Genomic DNA, 17,366 nt, shown 5'->3' on the forward strand with positions numbered 1-17,366 from the left:
TGCTAGGACTGGCTGGATCTCAGCCACAGACTTCTAATAAACAAAAGCTCTTTTCAGGTCTAAAGAGCTGGGTAGCCACTGCACAGCTCCAAGAAGCAGAAAGCCCTTCTTAGGAAATAAGAAGCAGCAGTTGGAACAAATGTAACATCTAAAACACAGGAGCTTCTTGAAAGCTGTGAGAGAGAACCAAAAGGACTGCTGACCATTTAGGGTATCATCCACCAAAAATTACTTTGGAGGATATATTAGGTTGACCCATAAGAAAACGTCATTTTTGCAGCTCAAAAGCTTACAAATATTAACAACTTCACATGGCTTCAACCAATATTTAACTTTTTCTGGTCATGTTCCATCATTCTTTTTCATTTTGAAAAAAATTCTACTATTATAAAGATTATTTAGAGAGTGCAATTACGAAGTTTTTTCTAAAGGCAGTGCAGTGAAGCATGTGTTACCAAGACTATCTACTCAAGTATGTAACATCTGGGCATTGTCTCAGACAATGTGTGATCAAAAGAAAAGATACACCAAATCCTTCTGAGAGCACAAGAGACAAGCACTGCTTAAGGTGTGACCAAATCTTACTTGCCTCTAAGATTCAATCCAAATAAATTAAACCAAGTTTCATCAGTTTGCCAACTTTTAGAAAATAATATGTTTAAAAAGAGCAAAATACCTTTTTTTTTAAACAATATATACCCATGGTTTAAAACAATTATGAAGTGTCAGATTGCTCACTAAAAAAACTCAAAAAATGGAATGGTATGTTCAAAGTGAAAAGAACTAAAGGTATGGAAAAGCAAATCATTTATGTTCATTCCCAAAGGCAACTGAAATTTCAAAAAAACAGGTACTGGCTTAGTATATTCCTGCCCTCAACTAAAACAGGACACTGTTCTTCCTACCAAGACGTACTCACCAAATAAAGAACAAGCAAAAAGTACAAACTTTAAAAACCAATTCAGTTTCTCTGACATCACAGTCCTTAAAAAGATTAACCTGAGACTTCTACAAGCTGCTCAGAAACAGTTTAGATAAGCCCAACAATCCCATTATAGTCCTTTGACAAGCAATTAAAATGTCTGTTCATTTAGTAAACTGCAAAACTCTAAAACTCGTGCCTCTGATTAGTCTTTGAACTTTGACTATGGCTGCAGCCTGGTGCCCAGCACTGGTCTGTATCAGCTGGCAAGGAAAAATAACCCTCTGGTGAAGGAGCACTCACATACTACACAACCAACAGTTGGAACTTGTAAGTCACTTAGACACACTTCAGCATGTCCGTGATTAAGAATCTCACTCTCTTTAGACAGATACAATTGTTCCTTTAACTGGAGAAAGATTTATCCACAGTAACACAAAACAAATAGTAAGTTCCAATAAATGTTTATTAAATGAACAAATGAGAAAATGTACGAGTGGTGTTCCCTGTAAGTACCCACACCAAAACACATCTTTGGGTGTCCAATCCTTTTACTCTATTGCACTATGCGAACTTCAAAATACATCAGAGTTCAGCAGTTGTGGGAGGAGGTGACCAAGACTATTACTGATAAAAACTGGGGTTTCAGGGGACTAGGGAAGAGGGATGGAAGAACAGCTGCTGCCTGTTTCCTTCAAATAAATTAAGAATGCTTTTAATCAACATATTGCAAAGGAAGAAACATCATACAGCAAAAGGTGTTCTAGAATGACAAAAATAAAGTCAGCAGCTCTGCAGTAGAGTCCTGGCTCCCCTTCCACTGCTTACATGGCTGGGGAGTTACAGCAGTTCCCTGGGCTACAAATTCTTTTAACAGTAAAAATAAAGGTTGAGGGGAATATTGTTGGACCATGGCCTCCAACTGAGATTCCTTCTGCTTCCAAAATCCTAGAAGGGTGCCTACACTACAATCTTCACCATTAATAATGTATACTAGAATGCAGCTTCTCAAAGGTGGGCATGCACAGGAATTGCCTGGAGGGCCAGAAAGAGCCTTGAGCCCTACTCCAAAGATTCTAAACACGGAAGGGGCAACAAATTTGCATTTCTAATAAGCTGCCTGTGGGCAGACCACACTTGAATGCAAAGGGACTCAGGGTTTTGGTTTGAGTCCTAATAAAGTCTGACAGGCAAGCTCTGAAGTTAGCTAAAAATGCTCCCCAGCAACCCTCAGGGGCTCTAAAAAGAACCACCTCTTAACTTCCAGGCAATCTTCAGAGAACTGGACTAGTGGACAGACCCAACCCACAACTGGAACTCATGCATGTACAGACCTGCCTAATGACCATGGTCTCCAAAGGAGACCAAACTGGGGACAGGACGGGGGAGGTGTGAGTGAGCTGGACTCAGCAGAGGTGATTCAGGTGTTGCAAAGGAGGCTGAGCTGATTATCAGCAGCCTCATCCTCCCACTTGGGAGTGCCTGTGTCCTCTGGGGTATTAAGAAAAAAAATGTGACTAGTGAGTGGACCCACAGCTTTGCTGCAGAAGCTGGTGCTGAAAAAGCTGCTTGCACGAAGTGTTTCTGCTGGAAAGAGATGTTGCAGACTGGTCCAGAGTCTCAGCAGCAGCAACAACCCAGGGACCACAGTGTAGGGAGGGAAGGCTGGCTGCCTGGGGCAGGCAGGAGGGCTGCAGTACTCGAAGCCCGTAATTATGTCCCCATTACCCCCTGGGGGGGACATCTGCAAATGAGGAAAGGTACCAGAAAAAAGGATGGAGATTTTGGGTAAATATGACAGTGGAAATTATATTCATGGGCAGATAAGGAAGAGGCACATGAGAGTAACAACTAGGGTGAAGTTAAATAGGACAAAAAGATGAACGTGATATGAATGAAATCTGAGCTTTATCTTAGGAGCACAACAAACTTACTGCGTAGCCCACAAAACAGGGGTCCCTCCTACTCTGCAGGGAAGTTCCCTATCAATCAGAGCACACCCTGCACATTCTGTGACCCAAAACCAATATGGCACACGAGTTTCTAGCTATGTCTCTTCCTTTCAAGAACATCATCCTTCGTGATGCTGAAAAGCCATGGTCATGGCACTGTGGTCACACAATGCTAATGCTTGATCTTGAACCATCTCATTTAGGAAAAATTTCACCATGAACTGAAGCATTACACTCAAACATGCTGAAAGACGAGGGGAAAAATTTCATTCTCTCTTTAAATTTGCTTCATTTCAACATTAAATGGATCCTGATTTTTAAACTACATCTCTCAAACAATTTAATGCTTTCATATCATTAATATTTCCTTATTATTAACATGTAAAAAACACTCAGATGTTAAGGTGCATCACTTTTAGGTACGTAAGCCTTAAAATTTTGGATTAAACATTGTTTCTACTTAAAAAGTACCTTGAAAATTGTACAAATAAAGTCACATAGTATGTACTATAGAGGAAGGCTGATACAATCCTTTCTTGTTATACATAAATATCTAAAAATGTGGTTCCAATTTCTCTTTTTTTCTAAACCATGCTCATTTTCTTTCAAATTACTTCCAAAAACGAAGGTCTCTCTGATGTTAATCGTGTGTATACGTCAGCTTACACTTTAAAGAGTCTTCCTCTCCCGGGAAGTGACTTTTGTATACAAATCATGGAAAGCTACTTAGACAAAGTGCTGGAGATGATTAAAAAGAGCCAGATTCAAATTTATACCTTAAAAAAAAAAAAAAAAAGCAGAAGCAGATGTCAACTGACTCATTTGTGTATATTTTAGAAATGTGCTGAAGATATGCATGTGCATTTCATCAGGACATTTAAGGAATCCTAAACTTTTTACTGTGGTTGTGTATCAGTGACAACTTTAGAAATTAAAAAACTTTAAAACTTACACTGTGGTGTTTTATGCTGGATACTCCTGGCTCTTACTACAATTTGATCTAACCAAAACACTTTTTAATCTGACCAAAAAGGTATTTGCTCATTTAGAAACAACACTCAGAAATTTTATTTTCTTGAGACAGTCTCTGTTGCCCAGGCTGGAGTACAGTGGCATGATCATAGCTCACTGCAGCCTCGAACTCCTGAACTCAAGCAATCCTCCTGCCTCAGCCTCTCAAAATGCTGGAATTGCAGGCATGAGCCACTGTATCTGGCCAAAATTTTTAGAATTTAAGGCATATAATATATATCTTATCTAGAATTACTAAAGAAGGAATTAAAGTAGCATTTTATTTTTTCATTTACTATTTGAACAATAAAAACTTCAACTCCTCCAAAAAGCCTTTTCTTCTTCTTTTTTATAATACTAGACAGAAAAAACATTTGCAAATTCTCTCTGATCTACCAAACCTTTACGGAAGAGCTTACTCCACGCCATGCATCCAGCATCTTGCTAGGTCCTGGAAACAGAAATGATGAGTACAGTACAATCCTGACCGCCAAGAGGCATCTAGCTTACTGAGGAAGACTTTTAGAAGTGATGCCTGGGTTTAAAACAAGGGGCTCTGAGGATGGAGAGGGTGTGAGGTGTGTCCTGCTGGAGCATGGTGTACTCTGTGACCGCTGGGATGACTGGCAGATGGACGCTTCCCTCTTAAAGGACATAACACGTTAATGACACTTCACTACAATGTCACTTTCTCTTGAAACAGGAAATCCATTTCCTATGGTAGGTACATTCTGAAGGGACAAAAGATACTAAGTGAGGACATTATGCAGAAATCCCAGACTACTTGGCTTGTCTCATCAGGAAGTGATGTCGCTTCTAGAAAATTACAGAGAACAGTGGCTAAAGCAATAGTCATATATAGACTTCCCACAAGTCATCAACAAAAAGTCCTAATGACCCATATATTTAAATACATATGATTTCTGTAGCAAACTACCCTGTGACCCTGGGTCACACTGACAGATTTTTAAAACAAATCCTTGTTCCTAGAGTTATTGTGACAATGTCACCCTCCAATTATGTAAACATGTCAAAGTACCCACTCAAGTATTCAGTTACGCCATGAGTCAAATCCCATCTCTTCTCTGCATGGTGAAGTATAGTTCATAAACACTACCAAAGACAGCAAATCTACAAGAGTGGTATACAAGCCACCTGACAACCTAGCTGAGAGAGTTAAATCTTAAGAGTAATCAACAATCACTCTGAATTAAAATATTTGGGGCTGCATTTGTATTAAATCCACCTGCAGTGACAGAAAGCCCCCACCAGGTGGAGTTTCAAATTCTTGGTTTCTTGTACTCCCAACTATTTCATGTTTGTCCTGACTCTGAGGACTTGCCTACCGATCACTCAAATTTAATAATGCAGTTGTTTTCTTTCTTTTTAAAAGCAAGTAATATGAAAGAAACTCAACCATTTAACTTGTTTTTTTTTTTAAATTAGCTCACTCAAGAAAAACCAGAGGTCATTAAATACAGAATGAAAAATCACTGATTAAATCAGACTGAGACAAAAATCTCCAGGAGTCAAGGTGCCACAAGTACGAACGTTGAGGATCACTATACCTTCAGGTCTTCCTAATTTTCTTTTTCCAAATCACCACCAACACATTCATTTAAGGGAGAAAAGGTCATATCATGAACTTTTAAACTGGGTAAGACTATAGACAGTGATTTACCTGACTTCTGGATAGTCACAACTGCATAGGTAACCAGATTCTGCATATGAGGTGTTACCACCAAACAGAGGAGCATTAGAGGAACATGCATTCCCAGTAGTCACATGATCTCCCATTCAGAAGGTGCTGCCCTTTGGTCATAAAAATAGTGTTGAGAAAAACGCAGGTTCTAGCTACTGCCTCCTAGTACAGGCCCAGACATGATGGTGGTCTCGTGAAAGGGGATCATTCCCTGTTTACAAAGCAAGAGAGTCAGGCTCCCAGCTGAGCTGCAGGGTAAGAGCTGGGGCTGACTGAAGGGGTAGGCTCTGGATCTGGCCATTAACCATTCCCCACCTAACCTGAGCCTCCACAAGCTGTCCTCTGGTCCCCAGAACAAGACGGACTCAGCAAATCTAGGAAGGAGATTCTGCTCCAATATCCCCACCCAACCCACCTCCCCAGGTCTAACAGGCGACCCAATCCATCGGGTGCAGCCCCACCCCCACTCAATCCCACACCCACTTGCTGGCCTATTCATAGTTACTAAGCTCTCAATTCTAGTGTCACTCCAATCCTTACGGAGCAAGTTTTAGGCACTAAACATTGACTGCTGGTATGGCAGATGCATCCTAAAGTGAACCCCTCCCCGCCATAAGTCACCCTCATATAATTCCCTCCCGTTAAGTGCAAGCAGAACCGCTAACCTGCTTCTAAGCCACAGACTGTGGCAAAGGTAATGGAGGCCATTCCCTTAATTAATCAAACTAATCAGTCACATTACCCAGCCACTAAATATGTAGTGACCTGTTATGCAGCAACAGAAACCATACAGTGGGTGAGAGGAATTTATCCCCTGATCCACTGCACACATCTCTGTCAGACCTCAACTCTTCCATCCCATTCCTGTCCTAAGGGAAATCACTATTAACAGCATCTTATGCATTCTTCTTGATAGTCCATACATAACTAAGCAAACTATTTTTCTCCCTTTTAATATAACAAATGGAAGCATACTACACATACTTCTTTGTCTTTCTCCCTCCAGGTTGTCTTGAAAAGACAACCTCCATCAGTACAAATAGAGCTCGCTCCTTTTTAATGATCGCACTGAACTCCATCATATGAGTGTGCTATAATGTTTTTAATCAGTTCCCGATTGATAAAGAAACGCTTAGACTTCTGAACTTAGGTTTATACACCTGTCACTTTTCAGTGGGTAGAGTCAATTCCTAGAAGCAGAATTTTGCTGGGTCAACAGGCTATGTACACTTGTAATTCTGCTAGACTAGCACCAGTTCCACCAATTTATATTCCCACAGAAAATGTATGGGAGTGCCTGCTTCCTCATCCCTTGCCAACCCAGGTGTTATCAAAAGGACATCAAATTGATTTTGTATTCCAGTACAAACTCTTGGCTCATAGTGTTTAGTTTCGTCATTATTCTCAAGCTCATCAGGTTCATCTGACCGATATTTATGAAGGGCCTACTCTGTAAAAAGGGAACAGGTTGCTAAACAAAGAGAACAAAACACACCAATGAAATGAGCAAAAGCTTCTGAAATTCAGCAGAGAGGAAGACTGATTTCAACTTGAAAGAAATCTCCCTGGAGGAGGCAAGCTCTGACCTACCTAGATCCTGAAGGACATGTCAACTTTGGACAGAGAGAAAGGAGTCCCAGAAAGGAGGTGAGAACAAGCAGTGTGTTGGAACAGGAAAGCACAGGGTATGGTCCATGGCACAGCAGTGTGACGAGAGGAAGAGAATGCTCAAGTGGCAGCTCGAAGAGTGACTGCCCTGGCAAGGCCTGAGCTAGGGAAGAATCAGTCAGGTGATCTGAGAATTGGGATTTCCACTTTAGGCATTAGCTAAGTGATCATGAGAAATACTAGCTTACCTGGGCTTCAGGAGGTTAGCCCTGAAACCAAACTTTCTGTAGCTGCAGAACTGTGTGTTCAAAGTAAATCTTACAGTCAAGACTAACGACAAGTAAGCACAACCGTGCTGGCAGAGGGAACAGGAAGGAACTCAGCCCCTTATTCTAGTCGCTCCATCATGATAACCTGAGGGAGGAGGGGGGCAAGAAACTCTTAGGATTATGTGAAGCACAGTCTAAATGCAAAGAGGCCTAGGTAGCTAAGGTTCCCTTCAGCTCGAAAAACTACTCCAATTCAATGTCAGATGGTACACCTGTACCTTCATTTCTATTCTGCTTGCCTATGATTCATTTATTAACAGGAATTCACTGAGTACCTACTATATTTCAGACAGTGTTATAGGATCTGGGGAGACATGGGCTAAGGTTACAAAGACTCTTCCCTCTCAGGTTTAATTTCTACTTGGAAGGGAGAGAGAAAAATGAAGAAATAAACGTATAATGTGTCAGAGCAACGAGTGTAAGAGGAAAAAGTGTAATGACTGTTCCACTCATCAAAACTCTACACATCCTCATGTCAGGAGTCTTCCCTTCAGCCTTTTCAGCTTTGCATTCTTAGAGATCGTCTGTTCTCTTCTCTGAAATCCTACAGCACTTTGGACCATGCTATAAGCCTCTGCCACTTGTTAACTACTTCACTGTACTGGGCTTCTCTTGCTAAGACTGTAAGTCTCTTGTGGGTGCTATACAAATCGACAGCTACCACAGTGCTGCATGCACAGCACTGGTACACACTGCACAGGCATTCAGTACTATTGATTGCTACGACATTACCATTTTAGAATAGCAAATGTGTTGTGCCTTTTCTCTACACTGTAGACTATTCAAGTGACAAAATTACCTAAAAGGGCAGAATGAAATGAACAAATTAACAGAAAACCAAATTGGATCTGGTAAGAAGTAGTGACCTCCAGGTGGTCCAGGTGTTTGGGATAGAAGCTAATCCTAAAACACTAACTAGTCAAGGCCCAAACAATGGGGCGGAAATTAAAGGGATAGAGTGTAGAGGCAGCTGTCAATGCCTGCGAAAGTGGACAGACAAGGATGTGCAGAAGAAAAGAGCAGACCCAGGGTCCCTGCACCACTGGATTTCACAGTCACCTCCTCCCTGAAATGGGGGTCTGGTCCTAGCTCTCCTGCCACCACCCATACCTGCCTTCAACACCGCCCACCCCCACACCCTCCATCCCAACCCTAGAAGCTCAATGCTCTGCTCCAGGCTTAAAAACTGTCAAGGGCACCTTTGCCACCAAAAAGTTCCTTTCCCTTTCTTTTTGTAACAGAGAAATATGCATACTGGAATTATTTTTTTTTTTTTCACATCAAAAGCTCTGATAATCCTTACGTAACAGTTCTTTAATTATCCCCAAGAGAGCACATTAGACAAAAAGCTCCTGTGACACAAAGGTCTACAGTAGCACTAGTCACAACAGCCAAGAGGTAGAAAAAACCCAAATGTCCATCAACAGACAAACGTACGAAGCTGGGCGCGGTGGCTCATGCCTGTAATCCCAGCACTTTGGGAGGCTGAAGCAGGAGGATCACAAGGTCAGGAGATCGAGACCATCCTGGCTAACATGGCGAAACCCTGTCTCTACTAAAAATACAAAAAATTAGCTGGGCGTGGTGGTGGACACCTGTAGTCCCAGCTACTCGGGAGGCTGAGGCAGGAGAATGGTGTGAACCCTGGAAGCGGAGCTTGCAGTGAGTCGAGATCGCGCCACTGCACTCCAGCCTGGGCGACAGAGCGAGACTCTGTCTCAAAAACAAAACAAAAAACAGATGAATGCATGAACAAAATGTGGTCTATCCATACACTGGAATATTATTCAGCCATAGAAAGGAATGAAGTACTGACACACACTACGAAGATGAATCTTGTAAATCAATGCAAAGTATAAGAAAGAAGCCAGCCACGAGGAGGCTGTGCGTTGCATGATTCTATTTATATGAAATATCCAGAAAAGGCAAATCCCAAGAGACAGAAAACAGGTTAGCAGTTGCCAGAGGTCAGGGGGAAGGATAATCAGGGAATGACTGTTCATGAGTACAGGGTGTCCTCTTGGGGTGATGAAAACGTTTTGCAGCTAGACAGTGGTGATGGTTGCAGGACCCTGTTAATGTACCAAATGCCACTGAATTGTACATTTAAAAATGGCTAAAAGGGTAAAATTTAGGTTATGTGTATTTTATCCCAATAAAAAATAGTTCCTGCAAATTCAATAAACTTTAAAATAAATTTATATCTTACTAATCTCTAAAACATAATGGGAAATTAGGAGCTATGAACATCAAAAAGCCACATATACACAGGTTGTGGTTAGTCCCCAAACAATGCCTGGTGTGAACACAGACTCTCGGAACTCTTGTACAACTGGAGCTAATAATAATGATAATTATAGCTAGCATTTACTGAACTACACACTGGCTGTATGATAAGATCTGGCTCTGTGTTACCACCCAAATCTCATCTCAAATTGTAATTAACACATGTCAAGGGAGGGACCTGTAATCCCCATGTGTCAAGGAAGGGAGGTGACTGGATCATGGGGGCAGTTTCCCCCATGCTGTTCTGGTGATGGTGAGTTCTCACAAGATCTGTTTAGGAGTTCCTCCTCCCTCCTCCTCTCTCTCCTGCCGCCATGTAAAACGTGCCTGATTCCCTTTCCACCATGACTGTAAGTTTCCCAAGGCCTCCCCAGCCATGCAGAACTGTGAGTGAATTAAACCTCTTTCCATTATAAATTACCCAGTCGTGGGTAGTATCTTTACAGGAGTATGAAACAGACTAATATACTCAAGTGCTCACATTTAATCCTATAATTACTCTCATTTCACACAAGATAATACAGGCAAAGAGAGGCTAACCAACCTGTCCAAGATTAAATAGCCAGTAGGTGGCAGAGCCTCAGAATGGAAATCTGAAGCCCGCCTAGTTTCAGAATGTATGTTTTTAGTCAAAGCTCCATGCTTTGACTAAACACAGATCCTCCTCACTTGGGCTCAATCCAGTCTTTTTCACTAGCTATCCACCCCAAACATCACGATCATTTTCACACAGAGAACTACCTACTCAGCCTTTGCATGTGTGGTGCCTTCCACCTGGAGCACCTATCTCAAGTGCTGCTGTCATGCATCCAGTGCCTCCTCTCCTCTCTGAAGTCTGTGCTGAGGTGGAGGGGATGGGAACCAGGGCCTCCACAGTTCTTGTGCAATCAATCTGCCCTTACACTGCTCTTTCCACCAGCATTCATGCCTGTAAACACTGCCCATTTTCGCCTGAGGACAGGAACAAAGAATTTTTATGCCTCCAGCAAAACCAAAGGTATCTTGTACTCTGCTGGTGAACAACGTAGACTGCAAACCTATGGACCATAAGTCTGAGTCAGTCGAGCCATTTTGTTTGGTCATTATAGCATTTTCAAACACCAACAACATAATGGGAATGCCTTCCCCAGGGCACCCGATCCTGGTGTGGCATACTGTTGCTGGTATTTTAGTGATGGGCAGCTCCAGGCTTGTAAGCTGTCCTGACCTAGTCATTAACTGACTCACTCATTACTCCCAATTACTTCTCTTCCCATCATTCTTTCACATATAGTAAATCTTAGCTGTAAACAATACCAAGAGAAATAAAAGGGCATAACAGATACATCATTTCATTTCTACAGATTGAAAAACTCCCTATATAATTTCAGAGGTGGAAATATCCCTAAAATTGAAACAATTTCAAATCACATCAAAACTAAAATTTAAGAACTTCTAGAACAAAAGTCCTTTATCAGTGCTCACACTTCTAAGCAGGAAGGGGCCCTAGCAGAGTTGGCCCAGGCTGGCACTGGGTCACTGCTGGCAGTCTCAACCCCAGCGACATCTGAGAAAAGGTCGGGGACCTTTGTTTAGGCAAGATTACCTTTAAATTTCAACAGCAAAACCAGACATTTAGTGTTTGACTTATTTCTGTTTCACTTACAACACTGCTCAAGTTCAGGGAATAAGCACCAAAAATAGAAATGGAAGGGGATGCCTACCGAACACACCGTGCTTGACCATGACAAAACAAAGGGTACCACTCTTATTCCAAAGCTTATAGCTCTCTAGATTAGAGGAAGAGGACCAGTGCTTGTACTTACACGTGCTGTGTAAAACCAAAGCAGCACTTAGCACATTATAAAGTAAGAACCACATTAATATTCACAAACTTTGGCAAGATGAGACAGTGGTCTGTTTTTTTCTTTTTTTTTTTTTTTTTTTTGAGATGGAGTCTCGCTCTGTTGTCCAGGCTGGAGTGCAGTGGCGCAATCTCGGCTCACTGCAAGCTCCGCCTCCCGGGCTCATGCCATTCTCCTGCCTCAGCCTCCTGAGTAGCTGGGACTATAGGCGCCCGCCACCATACCGGCTAATTTTTTGTATTTTTAGTAGAGAAGGGGTTTCAACATGTTAGCCAAGATGGTTTCGATCTCCTGACCTCGTGATCTTCCTGCCTTGGCCTCCCAAAGTGCTGGGATTACAGGCGTGAGCCACCGTGTCCAGCCTTTTTTTTTTTTTTTTTTTTTGAGACAGGATCTCGCTCTGTCACCCTGGCTGGGGTGCAGTGGTACAATCACGGCTCACTGCAACCTCAAATTTCTGGACTCAAGCAATCCTCCTGTCTAAGCCTCCTCATGTAGCTGGAATTACAGGCACATGCCACCACGCCCAGCTAATCGTTTTTTTCTTTTTAGAGACAGGATCCCACTATGTTGTCCAGGCTGGTCTCAAGCTCCTGTGCTCAAGTAATCCTCCCTCCTTGGCCTTCCAAAGTGTTGGGATTACAAGTGGAAGCCACTGTGTCCAGCCTAAGATTATTCTATTATGCTTACATATATAATCTTTATCTTGAGTCTTAATCTGGCATGAGGAATAAGCATCTTTACTTGTGAAAAAGAAATTTTTTTATTAAGTCAAAAGCCAGGAGTAGAAATATTTACATCTTAATAGGATTCAAAATAGAAAGCTAAACAACTTGTTAAATTAAAATACTCTATACCTACTTCTGGAATCTAAAAGAACATTTTTAAAAAGATACTCTACACCAACCATTTTCCACAAATAACAACTGTAGCTGAGTTACTAAATACTTGTATGCAAATTAAATTTTTCCTTTCTTAATCACATTTGAAAAGTAAAAGGTGACCTAGCTCGAGGGAGAATTATTTTGTAAACAATGTGTTTTGTTTTGTTTTTCAATGAAAACAACCTACATTTCCCAGGTATACTGGGATTTCTTAAAGGGATCACTTGCACAAAGCCAAAATCTACACAGAAAACAAATCGCCTTCTCTCTTACTCTGGTCTCTTTGCTGCACAGATGTACTAGACTATACTCCAAGCTCATTTCGGCATAGAAATGTAGGCTGTACAAGAAAGAAAGGAAATAATTTTTTTAACTTAATCCCAAATGTGATAGTAGAAAATAATTTTTAACTGTAAAAGGGAACAGGTTAAATGTCATTGAGTAATACTTACTGCTGGTTCAACTTGACTTCTATCTGCAATATCTATATGGACAATTTCAACAGTTTTCCATGTGTTTGGATCTAAACCATGTACCTACCAATGACAAAGAGAAAAGAAACAAAACAAACTGTAGATTATTCTATTATGCTTACACATATAATCTTTATCTGGAGTCTCTCAGGGTACATTATAGGGAATTAAAAGACCCAAATTATTATTTCATTATATTAGCTGTCTGACATTTTGCAGGATCTAGAAGTCTTTTATTACCACTTATAACTCCAAATAAGGAAGGAGAGAATGAGGATGCTGCCAAATGAATAGAAACCTGTCAATATTATCTTCTGACAGTCCTCACAGATGATTTATGTAACTAAATATACGAGACCTATGTTTAACCCAAATGATACACAACAAAGTACTTATAACCTTTGTAACCAACAAAGTCCTATACAAACATAAGGTGACATTACAAGAAGAATTCAAATGATGCACTGTATGGTCTAAAATCTCTCCAAAATTTGATTATCTTAAAGCTATTCAGTTTCAGTATGATGCCAACTCCTCTCTACTGCATGTTGATCATTTATTTCTGAAATGCCATCTATGAACTAATTAGCAATTGTTTGAAAACTGCCAAAGATATGCCCGTTTAAAAGCTGAAAATATCAGATTAAGTCATACAGATTAATGCACACCAAATAATCTTATCTAGATTATAAATTACAGAGGATTACTATGAAAAACAACATAAAGGCCGGGTGCAGTGGCTCACACCTGTAATCCCAGCACTTTGGGAGGCTGAGGCAGGCAGATTACCTGAGGTCAGGAGTTCAAGACCAGCCTGGCCAACATGGTGAAACTCCATCTCTACTGAAAACACAAAAGTTAGCCAGGCATGGTGGTGCATGCCTGCAGTCCCAGCTACTTGGGAGGCTGAGGCAGGAGAATCGCTTGAACCCAGGAACCAGAGGTTGCACTGAGCAGACAGCGCATGATTGCACCCCAGCCTGGGCAACAAAGTAAGACTCTGTCTCAAAAAAAAAACAAAAAGAAAAACAACATAAAATGTCAAATGATCACTTGAAAGAAAACTCAAGTCAAATACTACATATTAAAATTCAAAGTTCTATTAACTGGCATCAATAACATAAGAGCACAGTAATAGAACAGTAAAAACACAATCTGCCACAATCATTAACCTACTCTCCTGGAATGAATGCGCACCAGAAAACAGAAACTGCTGAGTCCCACCCCTAGAGATTCTGGTTCTTGGGTGAGGTCAGAGTATTTGCATTTCAAACAAGTCCTCAGATACTGTGCTGCTGCTGGCCCATCCAAAGACCACACTTTTGAGAACCCCTAGACCAAGGGCATCAACCTATACAACAGGACTTCCCAAGTTCCACGACAAACCTTACCAAAAGTTAATGATTACATTTTTTTAAGTCCTAACTCAAAGATGTTCTTGAATCTTAAAGAGATAAATGTGAACCAACTTATATAAGTCAACAGCTTTTCAACATTTTTCTAAGTTATTCAAGTACTTTATCCCTCCTGACTTTTGGCCATTTCTCTAACATGAGCCCATACCCTAGCAAAGCAGACAGGAGGTAAAAATTAAAGGAATCAATCCTGCTATGCAGAGCAGCTCTGACAAACACTCAGATATAAAAGCAATCTAATTAGCAAAACTAATGGCTAAAATTGGGCTGGGGATTATCTGTGAATTTTGTTTACTCATGCTCTCCTTGTCTCGGATAAAAAGAGTTGCTGATCAAAACAGCAACTTTACCAAAGTGTCAAGGAAAGGGGACTGACAGGGAAAGCCCATTTGGTTTCTGGCTGCTTGCCCACCTCATCTCAATTTGACACAGCTTGGTGCGGTCAGATACTAGTCTAACACAGGTGACATTACTTTGATGATGACAAAGTGAACTACATATAATATTCTCGTTTCCAGGGGCTTCTGTACTAGAAGTGCAGAGTTGAAACTTACATTTTCTAATGTTCCCAAGTCTGGTTTGTGCCATGTTTCGATTTTAATGAAGAAATCATCTTTCATATATTCATTCTGCAGAAAACACAACAGGAAAATGACAGTGATCTTCTACCTGTTCCTTGGTGCCCATGTCTGAGGGAGCTTTTCCCAGTATAGGCATCCATGCTTTGACTCTACAAGGAGACTGATCCTCAAGTGACAAAGAATCATTAGCTACCGATTTTTATAGACTTGTCAGGCAAACCAAATGCTGCATGCTTTTAAATAATTTAAACAATTCTACTTGCCACGCGGCATACTGGGCTAATAAAGAAGCTGTGAGGTCTGATAAACAAATATGGCGTTTGAAGGGAGTAACAAAAGCAAAATAGAATCAATAGGGAAATTTTGAGACAAGGGTGGAAAGGGCCCATGAACACTGGGAACATGTGGTAGAGTGTGGGGGCTGGTTGGCGGGACACAGGAAGGAACCATGCAGTGAGGGGCAGTTAGCAAAGAATGGTTGAAAATAATTACTGTGTAAAACAAAGTTTAAAGATAAAGAAAGTATGAGACACAAAAACAGTTTTACTCACCGTTACAACTGAGGCATAATGGAGAGGTAGGTAATGAAAGGAGAAAAATTTCAGAATATTAATTGGAGTCAAAACAATCTGTCCCAATACTTAATGTCACAAAGACTAAACTATCTGAAAACAGAACATTTATTTGGTAATTTATGTCTGCAAAACTGTTTCTACACAAGTGACACTACACAGTACATTAGATTATGGAGTACAAATAAAATATGAAGAATAATCTAATTTTTAAAATAATGCTAAAAAGAATAATAATGTCACAAAAGCAAAACATTATTTATAAGGTCAATTTAGCAAATGATAGGATGCTGTTTCAGAAGTCTGTCCTATTCCTCCTCTATTATGTAGCAATTTAAGTAAAATACTGTTGAAACGCACCAAAACACCCTTCTGAGTGTAAACGACCTTTCTTTTGGCTTACCCCTGGAGCCAGCATAGTCAGCTAGGACTCCAAAGTGGCTGCCATGTGGGAATGAACTTATGCCTGTCACAAAGTTCTGAGGGGAAGAACCCAATGCAGCCCTTCCTCTGCCATCATTCTAGCAGTGACTATCCAAGAACCCAAGGAAGACCTTGCTCAGTGTAACCCTTCTCAAAGACAATGGTACTGGGAATCCCTTTCATTCTCAGGGTGGAGGGGTACAATGGCTGCTGGGGGCCAGGCTTACTTGTTCTACAGTAGGGGTACGCATTCCAGGCTTTCTCATGAAACACCAAGGAGCCCTCGGGAGCAATCATCCTCACGAATGCAGGAACTTTGCTGGGAGAAGAGATACACTAGATATATTTAACAGCACCATCAATTCTTTCTTGGTATCTATCAAACTGCTTGAAGGAGTATGGCAATCAAAGGTGACCACGTTCTAAGTCTGATGAACTAGTTTATTTCAATCCTAAAGTAATCCAGTAGAAATGAACACATAATTTTTTACATTTTAAATAAAAATGATTAAGAATATTTAACTGGGTATGGTGGCTCATGCCTGTAATCCTAGCATTTTGAGAGGCTGAGGCAGGAGGATCGCTTGAGCCCAGGAGTTTGAGACTAGCCTGGACAACATGGTGAAACCCTGTCTCTACAAAAAATATAAAATTAGCCAGGCATGGTGGCACATGCCTATAGCCCCAACTATTCAGGAGGCTGAGGTGAGAGGATCACTTAAACCTGGGAGATAGAGGTTGCAGCAAGCTGAGATCACACCACTGCACTCTAGCCTGGGCAACAGAGCAAGACCTTGTTTCACAAGGAAAAACAAAAAAGTTAACTGTATAAAAGGTTTTGTGTGTGTGTGTGGTTTGTTTTTTTTTTTTTAAATAGAAGCAATTATTTCTTAAGAACTTCTGATCTACTACCCCAATGTGAAACCTAAGAGTTAACAGCTATTCATCCCGCACATTAATACAATGTAGTTCTTAGAGTTAGATGACATTATACTGTTTCTTAATGCAAAAGGCCCCAGAATAAGGAGATATCTCTGAATAAAAGTCTGAATACATTTTACAGAACAGACCTGAAGAAAAATGGCAATGTAAAGGACCCATGCAGAAAATGAGAAATTAAAGCGTATCCAAGTATAAAATTTTGTAGGTACGGGAGATGAATGTCACTTGCCTCAAGTATATTCAGAGGAAGATAAACGTTCAATACATGATTAATATATGAGAAGCTTGTGCAAGCAAATGATAATCAGAAACAATCCCAACATATAAAGGGGCAAAACTCATCCACAGGCCCATTACAAATAGAAAATGTTACTCGTTAACAAACAAACGGGAAAATCAGTCTTAACAGTCTTCAAATAAAT

General features: G+C 40.8%; 1 protein-coding gene across 2 annotated transcripts in view; it reads right to left on the reverse strand.

The window, feature by feature from the left end:
- PITPNB (phosphatidylinositol transfer protein beta) overlaps nucleotides 1-17,366 on the reverse strand; it is a 67,559-nt gene that overhangs the window by 29,879 nt on the left and 20,314 nt on the right. For both annotated transcript variants that reach the window (NM_001133087.1, XM_063722722.1), the window contains 4 exon segments: nucleotides 12,991-13,074; nucleotides 14,981-15,055; nucleotides 15,559-15,566; nucleotides 16,230-16,321. In NM_001133087.1, coding sequence (NP_001126559.1) covers nucleotides 12,991-13,074; nucleotides 14,981-15,055; nucleotides 15,559-15,566; nucleotides 16,230-16,321 — 259 coding nt within the window.

This window comes from Pongo abelii, chromosome 23 (genome assembly GCF_028885655.2).
Source record: "Pongo abelii isolate AG06213 chromosome 23, NHGRI_mPonAbe1-v2.0_pri, whole genome shotgun sequence".
NCBI classification, from domain to species: Eukaryota; Metazoa; Chordata; class Mammalia; order Primates; family Hominidae; genus Pongo; species Pongo abelii.